The sequence below is a fragment of the Mytilus californianus genome, unplaced genomic scaffold, assembly GCF_021869535.1.
Source record: "Mytilus californianus isolate M0D057914Y unplaced genomic scaffold, xbMytCali1.0.p SCAF_3, whole genome shotgun sequence".
NCBI classification, from domain to species: domain Eukaryota; kingdom Metazoa; phylum Mollusca; class Bivalvia; order Mytilida; family Mytilidae; genus Mytilus; species Mytilus californianus.
The window spans coordinates 4,228,287-4,248,714 of NW_026262679.1; the positions used below are offsets into that span (position 1 = coordinate 4,228,287).

Consider the following 20,428-nt stretch of genomic DNA (forward strand, 5'->3'; position numbering starts at 1 on the left):
TGGCCTTTAATAAACGTATACCGGTATGTCATTTGGTCTCTAGTGGAGAGTTGTCTCATTGGCAATCATACCACGTCTCCTTATTTTTATATATAAATTGTTTACGAATATAGAAGCTTATTAAGCAAACTATGCTTTAAAGAATAATGATTTAATTGCGGTCCTCTGATATATCGTTCGTGATATTCTCTTCAAATATTGATATCTCCTGTTGAATGCAACTTCTATGTAGCTAAAGTGTCAATTATAACAGTCCAAGGTCATGAACATGTTAAGGGGTTGTCATTTTAACTACTTTTCCGCTTTTATATTGTTGATAGTCTGAACCGAATATGTGCAAAAAAGGAACAATTAAGTCGACCGGAAGCGATCACACGTTGTTCCAATTGGAATGCCGAATGCACCAAATGAAATTAAAAATGCAATCAATTAAAAATATATGCACCCTAGCTGGTGATATCAGTACCGATCGAGACTTTTTTTGTAAAATTTGAAAAAAAAATGATTTGTAGCCACTGAAACTAACACATAGTGTTATAAAGTAGTCTCAAGTAGGTAAATGAAGTCATATTATGATGCACATCATCTTCAAACACTACTTAATGTTTATTTGTTAAAATATCCAGAATCACATCTTTAGACAGGGAAACTTTAAAAAATCAATGGCTAACACAAAACATGGTGCATCATTACACATGTAGTTACATGTTTAATCCTTTGTTTACATTTGCAGGTTGATATATAGCGTATTTATCTACATATTTACCCCATATACATATGTATTAAATAGGTTAAACTGACATGCCTCATCAAACTATAATGTTTACATTAAACATATACTGATCAAAAGAAAAGATGCACAGTGGAATGATTGTTAAACAGAAAACAATACAAGAAGTCACTCGTCTAAACTCGGTCGATCCCGTTCCTCCATCTAAGAATAGAAATGGTTTGACATAGTACTCGAACATTATATATGATTTAATATCTGAAATTAGATATGATGTAACACAATGTATATCTATTTTCAGAATATTATCAAATATAATTAATAGTTCCAAATATTTTTTCTTTCATTTGTCACAAACTAATATAGATCTGCAACTTATCTATCAATGTCAACAACTTGAAATGTAATGAAATATATCCTTCAAATAAAAATAGATTATTATCTAATTAAAGGAGTTCACTTCATAAAAGAAAAATTATATATATAGCATTCAGAAAATTAGTTTATACAGAATAACAAAGAAACCTACCACAAAATTCTTCAAACAATTTATCAAAGAATAGAAAAAAAAATCAAAATGTCATTTATCATTAAAACAATGTCTTTTAAATTTTTTTCAAAAAAATGAGTTTCCCTTTGTACAGAAAAGGATTAATTCATCAAAAATTAAATTCTTGGGAAAGGGCTATAACTGAACAACGAGAAAAGCTAAAATCGTGAAAATAGACTTGACCTTCATTTAGTCACAGGAAACAAGATATCTAAATTCGAAAAAATTCTTTAAAGCGTTTTCATGTAAATGAATGGACACTGTTTGGCAGCCGACCGCCCACCCGCCCGCTGTACATCCCCAAATCAATAACCGATTTTTACTTCGAAAATCCGGTTAAAAATCATTAAATATACCAGTCTTAAGGACACAAAATTTCCGAAAGATTACCAAAATACAGGCTCAGCTACCGTAGATAATCTATTCCTTGGTTAGAAAATCTTTAGTATTTCGAACAATGCAAAGTTTTGTAAACAGTGAATTTACAAATAGGACCATATCAATGACATTTCATGTCAACACAGAATACTGACTACTGGGCTGGTGACCAGCAGTGACCTAAATAACGTTGTGTGACTACGGCTAAAGGTTTATACTACCAATTGGAAAACATGATGCATTCAACAATTGTTTTTAATTTCCACAGCTGTCTGGTGCGAATTGATTTACCTTATATCACGGCTACCCGTTATAACTGAAGTATACTATGATGTACGTCTGTCCAAAAAATAAATGCAAATTCCTGATAATTTGGGTTCAAAGAGGTCCAAATATTTTTCTCATTCAGCAAAAGTTTCATTTATGCAAATTCCGTTGTTAGTTATAGTAAACAATAACATCAAACACACTCAGTTTAGTCCAGGAAAAGTTACATCGATGCAGAATGGTTGAATTGCTGGTGTGACACCTTCAATAAGGTGGATGTTTTACGTATATCAAAATGCGTAAAACATACGTATTTAAGAATACACGTTTGCATTAGAATAAAAATCATTGGCAGTCTGTTTTAAATTATTTTTGACACCCCGAACGGAGGTCGGTGGCATATTATCATTCCCCTTTTTTCCCACCAATCTTTGGAATTTCCAAAATGGTCGCCATTGCCATGGAAACAGGAGGAAAGTTTTACATTGAACTATTGAGAAACATTACAGTAGTATTTTCTTACAGTAAATGGTAGATTATTAAAAATCCAGTTATAAACGGTGTTGATAAGTTACCTATCATTTGTCAGTGTGGCATCCGTCTTTGAAATTTTGGAAACAATTCAGAATGCTCTTACTTAATGATACTTTACAGAAATGTTAACTGGCATGTGTGAAGGTGCCATTTGACTTTTGAATTTTCAAAATGACTGCGGTTACTGTGGAAACAGCAGTAATGTGAAAATTTGATAAATGCTCCTAACTTTCTATAAAATTACAGAAATATGTGTTGTCATGCATTCATTGCTGAAAAGATATAAATTATCTGACGTTTAACGACAATTACCAGACCGGGGTGACACCCGCTATTGCTTGCAATGTCAAATCTGGTTGAATGTATGCTTTTTGTCCGTAAACATCCGTTTGAACGTAGATGCACTAAAAGTGTTATATTTTCATTTACTAGCACTGTGTCGCTACCACTGCTGGTGAACTGTTTGTCCCGAGAGTATTCGGCTCAGTAGTCAGTGTCGCTACCACTGCTGGTGAACTGTTTGTCCCGAGAGTATTCAGCTCAGTAGTCAGTGTCGCTACCACTGCTGGTGAACTGTTTGTCCCGAGAGTATTCGGCTCAGTAGTCAGTGTCGCTACCACTGCTGGTGAACTGTTTGTCCCGAGAGTATTCAGCTCAGTAGTCAGTGTCGCTACCACTGCTGGTGAACTGTTTGTCCCGAGAGTATTCGGCTCAGTAGTCAGTGTCGCTACCACTGCTGGTGAACTGTTTGTCCCGAGAGCATTCGGCTCAGTAGTCAGTGTCGCTACCACTGCTGGTGAACTGTTTGTCCCGAGAGTATTCAGCTCAGTAGTCAGTGTCGCTACCACTGCTGGTGAACTGTTTGTCCCGAGAGTATTCAGCTCAGTAGTCAGTGTCGCTACCACTGCTGGTGAACTGTTTGTCCCGAGAGTATTCAGCTCAGTAGTCAGTGTCGCTACCACTGCTGGTGAACTGTTTGTCCCGAGAGTATTCGGCTCAGTAGTCAGTGTTGCTACCACTGCTGGTGAACTGTTTGTCCCGAGAGTATTCAGCTCAGTAGTCAGTGTCGCTACCACTGCTGGTGAACTGTTTGTCCCGAGAGTATTCGGTTCAGTAGTCAGTGTCGCTACCACTGCTGGTGAACTGTTTGTCCCGAGAGTATTCAGCTCAGTAGTCAGTGTCGCTACCACTGCTGGTGAACTGTTTGTCCCGAGAGTATTCAGCTCAGTAGTCAGTGCTTCGCTACTGACATGATTTCTAAAATAATTTTTGTTTAAATTTCTCCGTTGATAAATTAATAAATTATCCAAAAGCTATAGTTCCAACCCCCACTCACCAGGCAAAGTTGATCTTAGATGAATTCGCCGGGATATTCTTTTTCGCTGCAGTTGGTCAATTGGCTCCCCGCTTAGTCATGAGGGTGTGATGATACCATGGCTGGAAGACTATTAGTTCCGAGGGTTTGGTCGATACCATGGCTAGAAGACTATTAGTCCCGAGGTTGTGATCAGCTCAGTAGTCAGTGCTTCGGTACTGACATGATTTATATATAGTAAAAAAAAATCAATTTAATAAATTATTTAAAAACTAAGGTTCTAACTCCCTCAGGCAAAGTTGACATTAGAAGAAAATGGCCCCCTTTGGTCTTATAACTCCTGAAGAAGGTAAATCAAGAAAAACGCTTTGAACATACGAAATTATATTTTAACATATAGCTGTACAATGCAACCCGAGTATAAATCTCACTAACCGAAAATTATACCATAGCTATCTATGGTATAATTTTCACAATTATACCATGGTTTTGTTGTATATGGTCTTCTAGAAGAAAAAGAAAGATAGCAAGACCAGCTGGCCGCCTGATTTTTTTTACATTGGAACAACAGATTCAGTGCGGGCCACTAAGCTAAACTGCCCGCTTTGTACCAGATGATATAAATGAATGCCTAGGGTGGGAATCGAACCCACGTACACCAACTCCATTGTCCTATATTTTTAAGTGGACAAAAATTCGCTCCTAGAACAAACAACCAAACAAATAAAGTTTAAAAAACATATAAAGGCGTTAAGATTTATATTTGTAAATATGTACTAGTTTATATACTATACTGGAAAATATAAGTTAATTTCGGTTATTGAGATGTATACTTAGATTGTATTACATAGGCTCCACTGTACAGCTACATGTATAGGTTTAAATTTGCCGAGGCGGATTTGGTTTTTTTTGGGAGGGAGGGGGTACGCTCCTTTTGATGAGCTTCATATATGGTAAAGACATAGACTTTTCCATTGTAGAACTCCAAATGTTGATTTGCTAGATCCCCCTTTCAAAATCATGGATCCGCGCCCGATTTGTTATACACTGCTGACATCTAGACTTTAACGAGGTTGCTTAAGTAATAACAACAATATTGGACCATTACATGTAAAATTAGATAGCGTCTGGTTACTCTAAATGAATCTTAATTTTTTGTTTAAATTATCTAGTCAACATGTGATTTTATTCGTGAACATTTTTAAATCCCTTTTAAATAATGTATGACTTGGTCTTCTGGTACAAATTAGAGTGTGGAATGATTCATCCGAACTCTCTGAAAGATTCTTGTGAAATTAATTTCCTCAGAATTATAAATCAATATTGAAAAACATTTTGATAAAATAAAAAAAAAATAACCCTTTCCAGTTCAATTTTTAATCTGGGATCCCAGAAATCTTTCAAAATATCAGAAATCTGAAGTTTCTTCCGTCTATATCCAGAAAATCTAATTCTTTCAAAATGTTTTCGTCTGTAACGTTATCCGTCACCAATGTAAATGTGCATTCATCCATCGCTGTCGAAAAAAACTGATTTTCCTGCTGTTTCAGAAGCCCGTGCTTATTTTAGAAAGTAGGCGGAGCTTTATGTGTAAGGCCCGAAAGGGGTTATTTAACTGACTATTATCAAAACTATTTTTATAGTAAACAAACTAAACTATGAAATATACAATTTTGAACAGCAAAAGATGCGATAGGTTAAAACAGATATTCCATATTTTTTGGATAATTTTTCGGTGTATCGTAAATTATACCATAGTTTTTTTGTTGAAACCCCTCGGCAACCTCACTCGACTTCGTCTCGTGAGGTTATTGCTGGGGATTTCAACAAAAGCTATGGTATAATTTACGAAACACCGCAAAACTATCATGAAGATATGAAATATCTATAAAAGTGTTATTTCATTTACTAGCCGTGACTGGTTTGCAATCTGATTAAAATTTAGATCTATAACAAATCGCATGCTATCGTATTATATGAGGATAACGAAATCAGAGATCTTTTAATTAGATTGACAGGTTTGATACTACTGCTAGTGGACTGTTAGTCTCCGAGGATGTCATCAGCTCAGTTGTCATTGCATCGGTACTGAAATGATTTATGATTTTGTTTTTTCTTGAATTCTCCTTTGATAAATTTGTTTAAAACCTAAGTTTTCCACTTTTCTTCAATTGTTACCGAAGGTGATTTTGGATGTTCTTTTTATAAAATTCCGTTTGTTTATACAGCTCATAATTTTTACAGGTCTTATGATACATCATTGGCTTTTAAGTTTGAGGTTAAGAGCGTTCCTGATGAAAGTAAGTTCAGAAATGCGCCTCGGACGCACGAAATTATATAAAGTATTATTTTTGATTGTTCAACATGCATGTGTACAACGCCTATAAGGTTTTAAGAGTATCAGATTACATATAATTGTACATGATATATACCTGTTAATCAATTAGAATGTGAGGGACTCGAATTAGAAATATCAAAACCAAGTTATTGGTATGTTTGAATATGATCAAAATCTTTAATTGGATATATTAGCCGTGTTGTAAACCCCAGCAAAAGCATGTCTTGTTGGAGTGGAAGATGTAAATCGAAAACTTATATGACATTGGAAACACTTTAAACATCAAAAACAAAAAATCGTTTTGTAGTTTAAAAACGAAAGGGCCTTATCAAGGACCATGTAAAGTCAACTTTGCTTTTTGCAACCTTGGTCTTTAACACACTTTATTAATCTTTGGAACTGAAAATCACAAATAAATCGTATTATATTAATTAAGTCAATACCACAACTCACTAGATTTGTATAATTTCCTTCGTTGACTAGTATATAATCTAAACTGATACGTCACAGATGCGTAATCATAATCTTATTAAATACACAGTCATGAACGGAGAACGAATATATGATCTATGTATTGTTGGAGCAGGTTTGATAGGGTCTGCAGCTGCAAGTCATGCGTCGAAATGGGGAAGCGTTTGTTTGGTTGGACCAGAAGAACCAAAGGTTCGAATATAAATAAGTTACTTTTATATTATTTCGCAACTCATTTATCATTTGTTCAACTTTCTCTTTAAAATGATAACTTTGTAAAGGGTGGACACGAATGATCTGAAAAATATCTCCAATTTCAGACGAATGCGGTATTCATGTATAGTTTATTGTTAATATTCTATGCATTAAAAATAATGTGGAAAAGTAAGAACTGGCAAATCGAACCTTTCATTTGATAAAATTACCATGGCCTCTTCCAGTGTCTAGTTTGAAGGTCAATTAAATCTGAAACTCTGTCAGGTAAAATTACATACAACAGGCGTGTGTGTGTGTGTTTAAAAAAGAGAAATTTTACCTGTTTTCAGATATACAAAAAATGATTATATCTTACAGGCTATTCATTTAGATAAGGAGCTTCCTTTTTTATTCAAATTATGTAATATTAAGCATAAGAACACTGTTTTAATCATACTTGTATAGTAAATCAATGAGTGAACGTTTTGGGACTATCAAAATAAGTGTGTTTGAAAATAGACACATAGCAATATATAGTTTCCACTCTCCAACGTACATAGCAAAACATCACAGGCACTTTTCTCAGAAAAACAATACCTATATACTTAAATATGTATTAAAGTATATAGGTAATTTTTTTTCACGAAACAAGTGCCTGTGTAAAATATATACAGTTTTAACTCTTCAACGTACATAGCAAAACATATACAGTTTTAAATCCTGAGCGATCATAGAAAAACTCGTACAGTTTTCGCTCTCCAACATACATAGCAAAACATATTTAGTTTTCGCTCTCCAACATACGTAGCAAAACACATACAGTTTTCAGTAACCAAGAATTTTTGTTCATAGAGTAGAAATGTGAATGATAAAAGAGATATATATGGCTGCCATTATGACGAGGGAAGAATAACGCGATGTACAGACCCAGATCCAGTGTGGGCTATGCTGGCACAGAAATCAATTGCTAGATATAGACAACTAGAAACAGACACAGGTAACTATTAATTAAAACTAGTAAGTTTCCAAAAATAATATTCAAATCATTTTGAAGTTCAAAATATGCTTTGTTGATTTCTTTTTGAAAAATGTGATTATATGACTTATTCCCAGAAGACCTAAAATTGTGAATGAATTTAGAGGTAGAAGCAAGAAGGCAATCAAAAACCTTACATAAATATTGTGTCATTATTTCAACGTATAATACTGAGTTCAAGGAACACGTCATGTTTGGGTAGTTCAACATGAGAGATAAGGGATGCAATTAAATAAAAATTCTAGAAGCATAAAAAACCAGAACAGAAAACAATACAGAAAACGGTTGACTTTACCAGAGGAATCGGCAGCCTTTGGGGTTTTGGTTATATTAGCTTGAATCTTGCGCACTAAATTCGTGTTCACTCAACTTATTAACTTACTTTGAAGATAATTCATAAATTATTCATCAAAAGCCTTAACATTTCAATGAAGTATGAGAAAAAAATCAGAAATATATATGACAGGGAAAAAAACCCGAAAAATTGTATTACAATCATTTCCCTAAATGAAGATAGACTCAGTTATGCTTATTATTAACAGGAATTCCCTTTTATGATGAAATTGGATGTTTAATGATAGGAGAAAAGGATTCCAAATTTCTGAACCAAGTAACAGATGTAGTGAAGACACAGAAAATGGATGCCACGTACTTAACAAATGAAGCCTTGAAAGAAAAATTTCCCTTTCTACATGTTTCTATATCAGACGATGCAGTTTATGAATTTAAAGACGCTGGGAATATTAGTCCTCGAAGTTTAATTAGTGCCCAGATCACTAAAGCAATATCTCAAGGTTGTCATCTTTTACCAGAGGTAGCTAATCGCGTGAGGCGCATTGAAAGAAACGGTGAATATGTTATGTGTATATCAACGGAAGCTTCACAGATTTTGGCGAAAAAAGTTTTATTAGCAACCGGTGCATTCACCGGGTTTAGAGAACTTCTCCCAGATGAATTACAATTAGATGTTAACCTTTGTCCTTTGACTGTTGCAAAGGTTGAAATACCAGAATCGGACGTGGAAAGAATAAGGTAACATTACGAATAACAATTTACTTCAGGCTACATATATATGTTCCATTAAAATTCAGTTTAACAACCTTTCCTTTATGCAGGCGTCACACTGTCCCGAAATTGACACCAGGTGGACACACGGTAAAAAGTAAAATCACAAAAATACTGAACTCCGAGGAAAATTCAAAAAGGAAAGTCCCCAATCAAATGGCAAAATCAAAAAAACAAACACATCAAACGAATGGATAACAACTGTCATATTCCTGACTTGGTACAGGCATTTTCTTATGTAGAAAATGGTGGATTGAACCTGGTTTAATAGCTAGCTAAACCTCTCACTTGTATGACAGTCGCATCAAATTCCATTATATTGACAACGATGCGTGAACAAAACAAACAGACACAATAGGTAAAAATGTTAAAAATAGGAGTACAGCAGTCAACATTGTGTTATCATCTTAATCACTATAAAAAACAAGCAAATGTAACGAAGAAGCACAAAAAAAGCATACATCAAATTTAAAATCCTCATTTTGCTTATATTATACGATTTTATTTATCTATGTAAAATCCACCCATAAAGGATGGAAGGTTTTAAGTACTGGCGTAAAATCGCGCGTTTGAAATTTGCACAGGTAGACATAACATAATTTTGTCGTTCAAAGTATGTTGTCAATAAGAAACTCCAGCATACTGATCACTTGTTCCTCTGTGTAGCATGTTTTACCCTTTTGTTCACTATAAACAAAATATGCCTTATGGTATCCCAAAGTAATAAATTTATAGCGTATGCTACAATTTTTATGATGAAAAGCATTGTGGATTATTTCTTTTAGACGGTTTTTCAATTTCACATGGGGAATGGTGGTATACAAGGTTGAAAAATCAAAAGTTTTGATAGAACTAATTTCAGAAAAAGACCGAGATTTAAAATTATCCAGAAGTTCTTGAGAGTTTTTAAGAATCCACATATGGTTAATACTACGCGAGTAAACAGTTTCACAGTATTTCTGAAGACCCTCTTTCACTGCGGACAGAATTTTAGCCAATCTAATGGACAATTCTTTAGTGGAACATGCAGATGAGCCGGCAATGTACCGTTTTTTGTACGGAATTTTGTGAAGTTTAGGTATCCAATACAAACAAGGTAAGTCCTCCGATTTGTTGTTCAATGCAATGTTCATTGAAGCCATGAAGGACTTATGATTCGCCAAAATCTCATCCTTGTCAAATGATATGTTTTTGTATGTGGGATTACCAGAGTGCTCATTTATTCCTAATTCTTTTACAAGACACTCGTAGTAATACGATTTACATATAAAGACAATATTATTTGAAGCTTTGTCAGCAGGAACAACAACATACTTATCTTGAAGAGATGATAGACATTTCACAGCCTCTTTGTCTCTGAAAACGGACTTTGGTCGATCATTCACACAGTTTTTCAACTTATGAATGCGACGTTTTATCAGAGACCTGATTGTTTTGACCCATTCTGACAAAGTGTCTAGTTGAACTTCTTCTCGTTTAGCCCATGCTGTGGCGTAGTCCTCAATGGAATCCATAATTATTTTGAAGTTATGGTTCCAATTGATGTGTTGGGGTTATCTAAACTTAGGACCATGCGAAATCACCTTTCGGAGATTTTCAAGGTGAATTATGTTTAGATCCCCAGTAATAACATGGCCAGAGGGGCCGTAATTGTAAGGCGAGTGGGAACAGTCACATGTCAGAGGGTTTTTTAGGTATTGTTCTAAATCAAGGTCCTGTAATGCTTGTTTATAGTTAAATATTTTGGGTGCAATGGTTTTGGTGTAACTGTAGGATACAATAGGAACAGACTGATTTTGAAAATAAATAGGAATTTTAGATGTTACCTCCTTGTGACGTAGAACGTTGCTGATGTTGATTGCATCAATTCCTCGATTGGTAAAGTAAACAGGAAGGAATTTCCTCTTTTTCTCATGTAAAGGTTCCAATCTTACTGGTTTAAAAAGACGGAAAAGAGCTACATCACAAATTATACTGACAAGTCTGTATATTGGAGAAAATGTATGTATGCATCCTTTGTCAAGTGCATAATCTCTCAAACATTTTAGAAAATTAACAGGCAGTGAAAAAAGAATAGTTCTAATGTAATGTAACCCTAGCGGATGATGAAGATGAGAAAGAAGGTCATGAAAGCTCCCAGAGGGCGATCTAGATTTGGAAGACTTTTTTACATTAGGCCGATGGTAACGTTTTTGCCCATGACTACGTTGGTTTCGTAAGGTAGTGTTAAATAAACTCATTACATTAACATCACTGCAGGCTGGACTTGACAAATTTCCTACTCCTTTGACTTATCATTGCAACCATATGGCATTGCAGTACCTAGTTACCTTATCCAGAATTTTTCTCTATCTTTTTTGGAAAGGAGTACTAAGTACAGGGCTATTTGTGTGGTGATAAATTTTCTCAATGATGCGTACTTTCATAGATAAAGACGGATCATGGTCTGGTTGATTAAAATGATTATAAAGAACCCTGAATTGCGGATCTTTATTATCAGACCGGTGTTGATTCATCCTTTTACGCAAAGTTTGTCGAGTTTCACCAACATAAAGTAGTCCACACAAAGTACATTCAATTCCGTACACTACATTGTCCGTGGAACAGTCCAGAGGCTCGAAAGATTTAGTATAATACGTTTTCCTGTTAAATTACTGGTAAAATCAGGAGTTGTGATAAACATATTACATGTCTTACACGTGCTCCTTTTTCCTTTTTTGTGTTTACAAGAAGAAATGAAAGGTGTAGATCCACTTGTAGCAGGTGTATTCAAACAGTTGAAAATATAAACGCAAAACAGCTTTAATTTATGAAAAGTATCTGAATTTTTAAAGTAGTAATTACCTTCTGGCTAAACGTAAGTCACATCAGGGGTATCCCGGAGGATATTCCGTGGAACACACAAATCAATTGCTACAGTGTTCCGTGCAGCAAAAGAGGACCTTGGTAACCCGGGCGACGTCCCAGCCGGTTTGTTCTTTGTATTATTTGTTTTCATCATGCATAAAGCTACCAAGTGAATGATGCCCTCGGGGAATAATCCACCAGCAGTAAAGTTTCTTCCAGGAAGAAACTTGACATCGACTTAGATTTACTAACCCTCTATGGATCCGTACGGGGTTAGTAGCGAACCATATAACTTATAATATGATATGCAAGCAGGGGCATCATCCTTATTTATCTTTACTATGACATGGACTTGGCAATTTCTATATATAGGAAAGTTTGTGAACTCAAAATTGACTACAGTTTTAAATGGAATGGAATGAAACTTTACACATTTGATGTACACCAGGTGAAGTTGTGCAAGGCATACATTATGTTAAAATTCGGGTGTGATCGTAAAAACATCGGGCCATTCGTGGGGGCATCTAAGGCCATCGTATGACCGCCGGTTGAGTTTTCAGGATCCGGCTACAACTTCGTGAGTGGTGGCAAAATCTTTGACATGGCAAAAAATTTCCGAAAGACCTATCATCGTATCAAATCATGTCATCTTCGTCTTTACTTCGTGTGATCATCGGTGCCATCGGGAATTGTTGGCCTCACGAAGACGAAACGAAGGAAACAAGAAGCTGCCCGAATGCCTCAAGAAGGCAACACAACTAAGCGAAGCTCTCGCAATGCCATCGTGTAGCCATCGTTTTATAGTACGATGACATCGAGATGGGACCACGGTGTCGGCGTAGACAGCCGAATTTGAGTAGCTCAAGCGTTTGACATGTGTCATGATAACCTGGACACATAAAAGGCTAGCCTCAGAGCATATTTCGCAGACAGTCCTGAGTAACTCTCAAAGCTTCAATCACACAATTAACCACAATTCAGTCCCTGCAGAATGGCATACTTTGATAATGAGACAATTATTAAAGAGAAAGCAGCAGCCTTGCTTCTTTTGATGCATCTCAGAGAAAATGATGAGCAACTCTTACATTCCCAGCTATTCCTCTTACATGCAAAAATTGTCTTATTTCCCTTTATTACATCTTGCTATTTGCCTTTCTAATATTCGACTATGTGCTTATCTTGTTTTGCCTTTTTATTTTCCAGTGCAGGAACAAACTGAGGCGAAGGAGGACACCGAGGTCTATGTGGGTCACAAAATGGTTGTCTGACAAAAGAAGAGAACGTTACGGTCCCTATAACACTCTATAACACTCTAATAATTCAGGAGCTGCAGACAGAAGATGAGAAGGCCTTCTACTAATACACAAGACTTGCCAGAGGCGTCTACGATGAGGTCCTACGAAGGGCATAAGTTGCTTCAAACACAATCTCTCTATTACTAGTATCAATGATGTCTGCGATGCCACCAAAGCCGAGTTTGTTGTTGAGGTGATCCAGTGTTCTACTACAACTGAGGAGTAGACCGCCATTGCTGAGCAGTTTTAGAAGAAATGGAAATTTCCACACTGCTGTGGTGCTCTGGATGGCAAGGATGTGACGGTCACATGTCCTTGGAATACTGGCTAAGTGTACAGAAACTACAAGGGCTTCTTCTCCATTGTTCTCATGGCCCTGGTTGACACTTGAAGTTTCTATGGATTAATGTCGGCTCTGATGGTTCCAGCAACGATGCCAGTGTCTACAATGGTTCAGAACTGATGGAAGGCCTGGAAAGTCTGAACAACATATTCAATCTCCCAGAAGAGAAGTCTCTACCTGGTGATGACGTTCCTGTCCCATACTACATAGTGGGGGACAATGCTTTTGAGATCAACAAGCACCTGCAAAACCAGTTCTCCATCAGAACAATAGAGCTCCATGAGAGAATATTTGATTATAGATTCTCCAGAGCCAGGCGTGTGTAGTGGAGAATGCCTTTGGTATTCTCGCACACAAGTTTTTTTTTGCTCAGGACTATGAATCAGAGACATGCAGAGAAAATTCATCAAAACTTGTGTGAGCCTTCACAATCTCATCAGACTGAGAAATGCAGCATCCCAAAACAATCTGATGAACTTACAGGACCAGAATCAAAATGTCATCCCCAGGGGCATGGAGAAATGACAAATACTTCTGAATGTTTACCATTAGAGGGCAAAGAACACTGGAACCCAGAGTGTGAGTCAAATTAAAATATACCTGGGTCACTACTTTACCCCAAAGGCTTGTTAGGTTCCATGATAGGACAAGATGATCCAGTAACTATTCCCTCGAAGCAGTGACAGTAAAATCAATGCATTGACACCATCATTATGATGATGAACAAATTATTTTTACATATTGTATTGTAACTTTAAGCAAAATGTGTATGGAGTAATAAATTTTATTTCTGAAAATTTGATTGAAAATTACTTTAATATAGAAATTAAAATAACTTGCAAAATAAAGATAAAGTTCCAAAACATTAGGTAATTAATTTAATTTCCCACGGTCGGCAGAAGGTTTTATACCATCGGGAGGTCTCGTGACACCTTCGTGACCAAGTTCGAACGCATCGTACTCTCAATTCGACATCGTATGGCCATCGTGTTGCCTTCGTGTTTCCGGCTTATACACATCGTAATAAAAATTCCCATCTCTGTGTTGCCTTCATGAATGGTTCGGGTGCTATAGTAATACATTCTGTAGGCATCGTACTTGCTTCGACTGATGATTAGCTGTTGACTAAGTTCAGAACCATCTTCGCCCGCAATTCAAAATTCCGAGTTCGTATGGATATCGGGTGTCAATTTCGGGACAGTGTGACACCTGCATTAGAAAATACATAAGATCTTTTCACTATCATGATTACACACTCGCTTGTTTGGTATTTGGTCGTAACATCTTCGATTAAAAAGGCAATTTACCTTAAATGATTTTTATGATTATTTTGGCATACATTAAAGTTTCCGTTTGTATCTTCCTAAACCTTTAATCCGAATTTTGAAAATGTTCTTGATCTTCCAAAGTTTTAGACTATCATATTTGCCTGTTCAAAATGAGAAAAATAAAATGTTCTTTTTTAAAAATATAAAAATAAGAACGATAGCAAATTTTGGTTCAAAGGCCGGGTACCCTCGTTATAAAAAAAAATTGGGAAGTCGAATTTAAAAATTAAACGTTGCTGTGTACTAAAATAGTGTAATGGATTATATCAAATACTTCATCCTTCAGGAAAATGCCAAGTGTCTTATATTCTGGTAAAGGAGCAAATGATTGGACCAAAATATTCCCTCGTTCTGAGAATGATCATATAAGTTGGTATATGCTACCCGCAGTGAAATATCCAGATGGTAATGTATTTTTATATGTTTACATTTAGGGAATGGTTATACTGATTACGAAATAATTAACCATTAGACAGATAAGTGTAACGAGTAAATCGCTTACTAAAAGATCATTTTTGGTTTTCTTTAAATTGCAAAAAATGATCAGCAAGACAAGATCTACAAATAAGTCCGCATGGTCGAAATTGTCAGTCGACTCCTTATTAGAGTTATTGCCCTTTGATGACGATATTTACCAATTTTTGGCGTTTTTGCCTTATATCTTAAAAATTGTAATAGATAGTTAGAAACTTAGGTAAGCACAAATGATCAGCAAGACAAAATCTACAATTAAGACAATATGAAGGAAGTCGTCCGACATTTCCTTATTGAAGTTATTGCCCTTTAATGACGATTTTACCATTTCTTTTTTTTTTGGCGTTTTGCTTTATATGATAAAAATAAGAATAGATAAATAGACACTTTACATAGTGATCAGCAAGGCAAGATCTACTAACAAATCAAATTTTGCCGATATAGTTAGTAGTCTGTCGCTCTTTATAGGAGTGATTGCCTTTAAATGGGGATTTTTTTACCCTATTTTGTGTTTTGAGCAAAACTAAAGAAGATTGATAGAAACTAAACAGACTAAATGATCAGCAATACAATATCAACAAAACAGAGATTTTTGTCATGAATTCTATTCTCGTCTACAATGTTGGAGAGTGTCCTTTGTTGAATATGCACATAGACCTCGGTGAGCAACACATGCTCTTTAGAGCCTCAAGTTTTAGAATAACCTTTGCACAGAACTCTCGACGTAATAGTTTTGAAGCCAAATGCACACAACTTCATTTTGTATAAGTTTAAAAAAACTGGGTGGAGGGTACGCTCGGGAACTAACAGTTCACTAGCTGCGATACCGATCTAGTGGAATAACAATAAACGTATAATACGAAAATAAAAAAATTGCACAGCTTTATTATATAATTTTTAAACCAAATTTTGTGGACGGAATTTTTGAGAAATAACAAATGAACGTAGAGACCTTATTTCATGTAAATCCTATAAAATTATAAATCAACTTTACCAATTATTAATTTATTGTATCGCAGGAAGTTTAAATGCTATATATTTCATTTGTTTTTCGACATTCAGATACAATTGAACGAGTTCTAAAGGAATACAACAGTTTCATAAAAATCAGAAATACTGTTCAATTACGTTAACTTCGCCTTTAAAAATAAATTGACAAATGCAGCCTTACCATTAGTGCGTTTTGAACTTGAAGGTAGACATATTGATAAATGGAGATTATGTGTATACAACGAAGCACACACAACGAAAAACAAAACAAAAGTCAACAAATGACATATGAGGTCAATATTTTTATTCGTATAATCAGAAAAGGAAATGACGCATGAACTGTAAACTCAAAGGCGATTTAGATAGAAAAAAGGAGTACAAAATTACTTACAAAATTTATCAAATGATTGTTCAACGTTGACTTATATGCATTTTGCGTTTCTTTAGGTAAATATTATATCAAGTTGGGACACTTTCACCATACAAGTTTTAAACGCTTTACCACCAGCAAGGAAGTGAAAGAATGGTTTTGTCGCGGAGGAGATACAAGATTAGTGAACGCTACAGCTGAGCTGATACAAAATGTTGTAAAGGGTCAGTTTACATCAACAATAATTCCAATTTAAGTTTAAATGCAACAAGGAAGCGAAAGAGAAACTAGCACTGTATATGATTAATATTACTAGTTTTCAAATTTGTAATTCATACACTACTTGAGTTAACCCCTGGTTTAAGGAAGGGTTAGAGTTGCTCAAAATTTGTGTTATCTGGCTAATGTTTGTATATTTGGCATTTAATTTTTTTGCCTTAATGTTGCGATTGTTTAATTATAAATTTTGTTTCCTTTGGTAACGTCTTAGACGAATCATGTGAGAAGAGATAATATTAATAACTGATTTAGTTTTTTTTTATACCACGAAGCCAAACTTCCATCTTTTTTTATCAAACCTCTTAAATGTTCCCATATGAGTTTACTTCTTATTTGCAGATTACAGTAAACAGGGAAGTGATGTATTTTTTTAACACTGTAAAAAATATTTGTTTTTGTTTTTCTTTGCAGGTGTTAATCTGGACAGATACCATGGTGATTGGTGTGTTATAACTGAGACCCTAACAGGAAGACCATACATTGATACAATACACTCTCAGCTTGGGGTATCTATTGGAGGAAATGGTTACGCAGCAAAATCTAGTGATGAAATAGGAAGAATCGCAGCAACTATGATGATGAAAAACAAATGGGATTCTACCATACCCAAAAATGTTTTTCAAGTAAAGTTCAAAAGAGAGTCATGTAAATTATAATGTGAACTGTCTCTATACGGTTTTAATGATGTATTGAAATGTGCTTAAATGTTATTCTTATAAATCGAAAATTATACTATCAAAAATACTATTTTTGTTTTTGATCTTAGCAGTAGAGGCAGGAAACAATATCTAAGTATTAAAATGTCTTAACTCATCGACTACTGCCTTCAGGTAAGAAGAAAATATCATTTACAATAATATGTAGCATACATGTTCATAAACATTTGCTTTATACGGTAAACAAGAAGAAAGATATTGCTGCTCTTCCTTAATAGCTGAACTAATATAACTCATTTCCAAACAAACATAACACATCTGGATGAAAACTTTCTTCGTTCGTCGCATAATATCGGTTTTGACCAAGAATACTACCAGCAAACTACAAAGCCTACCAGAACACCTTATCTTTTATTTTGTACTTAATCTAAAATTTGTATTTTGTAATGCTTTTTGTAAGTCGTTTGTTTAATTCATTTTTTTTTTATTTTGACAATGATAGACTTTCCTTTGATAAACATCATCTGTCTAAAAATCTACATGTATCTTCGTTAAACTGTTATCAATCAATCAATTATTCATGTATCCTCACTTTTTCATACAAACTTCCGATTACTGCAAATCCTATTACAATAAAAATCTTAGGTTACCGTGCACTTCGCTACCCAGTAATAACATATAATTTTTAAACAAATCATGTCGAGTTAATTCCAAGAAAACTCAATTTAAAGTGACAAAAACGTATAATATATATATCATTTTGTCGATATTCAAATGAAATTCAATAAGTTCTAAATGCATATGTGAAGAAATTGTCACGGTGCGACATAATATACTGCTTTAATTTCTGTGGCTATATAATAAACGTGCAATGATGAATGCTTATTTGCATGACATTTGTTGTAGATGTGTTGATTAGATAAAATTATTATTGGTGTCTTAAAAAGGCATTAGCTGTCAAATTCATGTTCACCGATTTGACTCAAATTCTTATATTCGACTTATAACATACTAAAATGCATATCCCAACTATAAAAAGTCTAAAATAAACAATTTACGGTACATAGACTCGATAGTATGTATCAGCTTTTCGTGTGTATTTTAGTCTAGACGCCATCTAATTAACCATCGAGGTGACCTCCGAAGACTGCCGACGGTCATATAACCCGATATAAACACAACCATAGATATAAATAGATTGCTAACTCGTGCAATTGGATTTTGCTAGGTCTGTTTGATTTCATGCTATTAAAAACTATGGTAATCATGGTTTTTACCTGTATAAGAATAAGTTTTTCTAGATCGAATCAGTCAACTAAATGGTTAACCCTTGTTTCACTTCCAATGTTAACATTCTTTTCCGTTTGATAACTGAACACGCCCTAGATCATGCGTAACCCACCTCTAGCTAGAGGGATCAATTAAAGTTCACATGCATATGGATTCAATGAGGTCAAATTATTCAGAATAATTCATTAAAGATGTTTCTTTGCTTATTTTGACAAAACTGAACCAAACTGGCTGTTAAAAGCGAATTATTATTTCACTATTTCACTTTCATTAATGATTGAACAAAATAAAATCATATGTTTTTTTTATATCTCGTAGCTAATGCCCCTTTAATGGTATTTAGATACAATTGTTTATCGTTCTTATTTAGGATTCATCTGACATCGCTTACATCTTTCTTTTCATTTTATTCATAAATTTTTGTAACCAAATCATTGTAATCATAGTAATCATTTGTACCAAATTTAACTTGATTGTTCTGCCTGTAATGGTAGTCTTTAATTGACAATAAGATATTGAACTTTAACAACACCCCTAATTGCTACGGTACTCTGTATATAGTAATAAATATATAATTCAATAAGATGGACTCGCTCATGATTAAAACACCCCTTGTTACTAGGCATCACAGAGTAATGAAATGATTTAATCTCATCAAGGAGTATATCAGCAAAAAGTAAAATAACAAAAATACCGAACTCCAAGGAAAATTCAAAACGTAGAGTCCCTTATCAAATGGCAAAATCAAATGCTCAAACACATCAAACTAATAGAAAACAACTGTCATACTCCTGACTTGGTACAAGCATTTCCTTATGTAGAAAATAATGGATTAAAGCTGGTTTTATAGCTAGCTAAACCTCTCACTTGTATGACAGTCGCATAAAATTCCATTATATTGACAACAATGTGTGAACAAAATAAACAGACATAATATGCAAAATTGGGGTATAGTAGTCAGCATTGTGTTATAATTTTAATCACTATAAAAGAAACAACTATGTCAACAAAGAAAAACAAAATGACAAATAGACAAAGCACATAAGCAGAAATGAAAGACAAGAATACAAAAAAAATACCACAGCTCAATAATACAATGGCGGGATGTATATGTTAACGGCAATAAGTGAAATTAGGCATTAAGCTTAAATCCTAGGCAATAAGCTAACGCCTAGGCAGTAAGTCTATTGCCTAAATAATGTTAGGCATTACTCTTAAATCCTGAAAATTATGTCCAGGCATTAATGCTAATGCCTAAGATAAAAATAGGAGTAAATAAAAGTTAAAATACATTTTGTACATAATAAAATAATAAGAACTGAAGTTTAAATGTCAATTACATGAAACAAAATCATAAGTAAAAAAGTATTGATGTTAAAACTCATTGAATAAATCTCTTAAAATATATGTTAACTTGTTGGATAGTTGTCTCATTAGCAATCATAATACACCTTATTTTTATATTGATAGAAAATTGTATTAAAATTTATTTGTTACCAATTGGTGTGAAGCTAGGCACAGACTATTTCACAGTTTTAGCAGTCACTAATTTTTTATAGCATTTATACCTGGTGATCGTCCAATACCTTTGTGTAGAGCAAAATTCCAATTGACCACTGTTAATTCGTTGTTTCCCATCCATGCAGTAAGCATGTCATGAATATTTCCGTTTGACCA

At 34.5% G+C, this 20,428-nt stretch overlaps 1 protein-coding gene across 1 annotated transcript; it reads left to right on the plus strand.

Annotated features, from left to right (window-relative positions):
* The first annotated feature begins 6,636 nt into the window (after positions 1-6,636).
* On the plus strand, positions 6,637-20,015 carry LOC127732917 (uncharacterized). Its single transcript, XM_052242129.1, has 6 exons — positions 6,637-6,775; positions 7,631-7,775; positions 8,357-8,846; positions 14,979-15,097; positions 16,604-16,750; positions 17,217-20,015. The coding sequence occupies exons 1-6, from the start codon at positions 6,656-6,658 to the stop codon at positions 17,459-17,461; spliced, it is 1,266 nt and encodes a 421-aa protein (XP_052098089.1). The 5' UTR covers positions 6,637-6,655; the 3' UTR covers positions 17,462-20,015.
* The last annotated feature ends 413 nt before the right edge of the window (positions 20,016-20,428 follow it).

Excerpts from the sequence above, each read along its gene's own strand:
- LOC127732917 (XM_052242129.1), top strand. The coding sequence starts at position 6,656 with ATGAACGGAGAACGAATATATGATCTATGTATTGTTGGAGCAGGTTTG. Across the intron at positions 6,776-7,630 it reads TTGGACCAGAAGAACCAAAG|AGTAGAAATGTGAATGATAA; the intron begins GTTCGAATATAA and ends TTTTGTTCATAG. Across the intron at positions 7,776-8,356 it reads ACAACTAGAAACAGACACAG|GAATTCCCTTTTATGATGAA; the intron begins GTAACTATTAAT and ends TATTATTAACAG.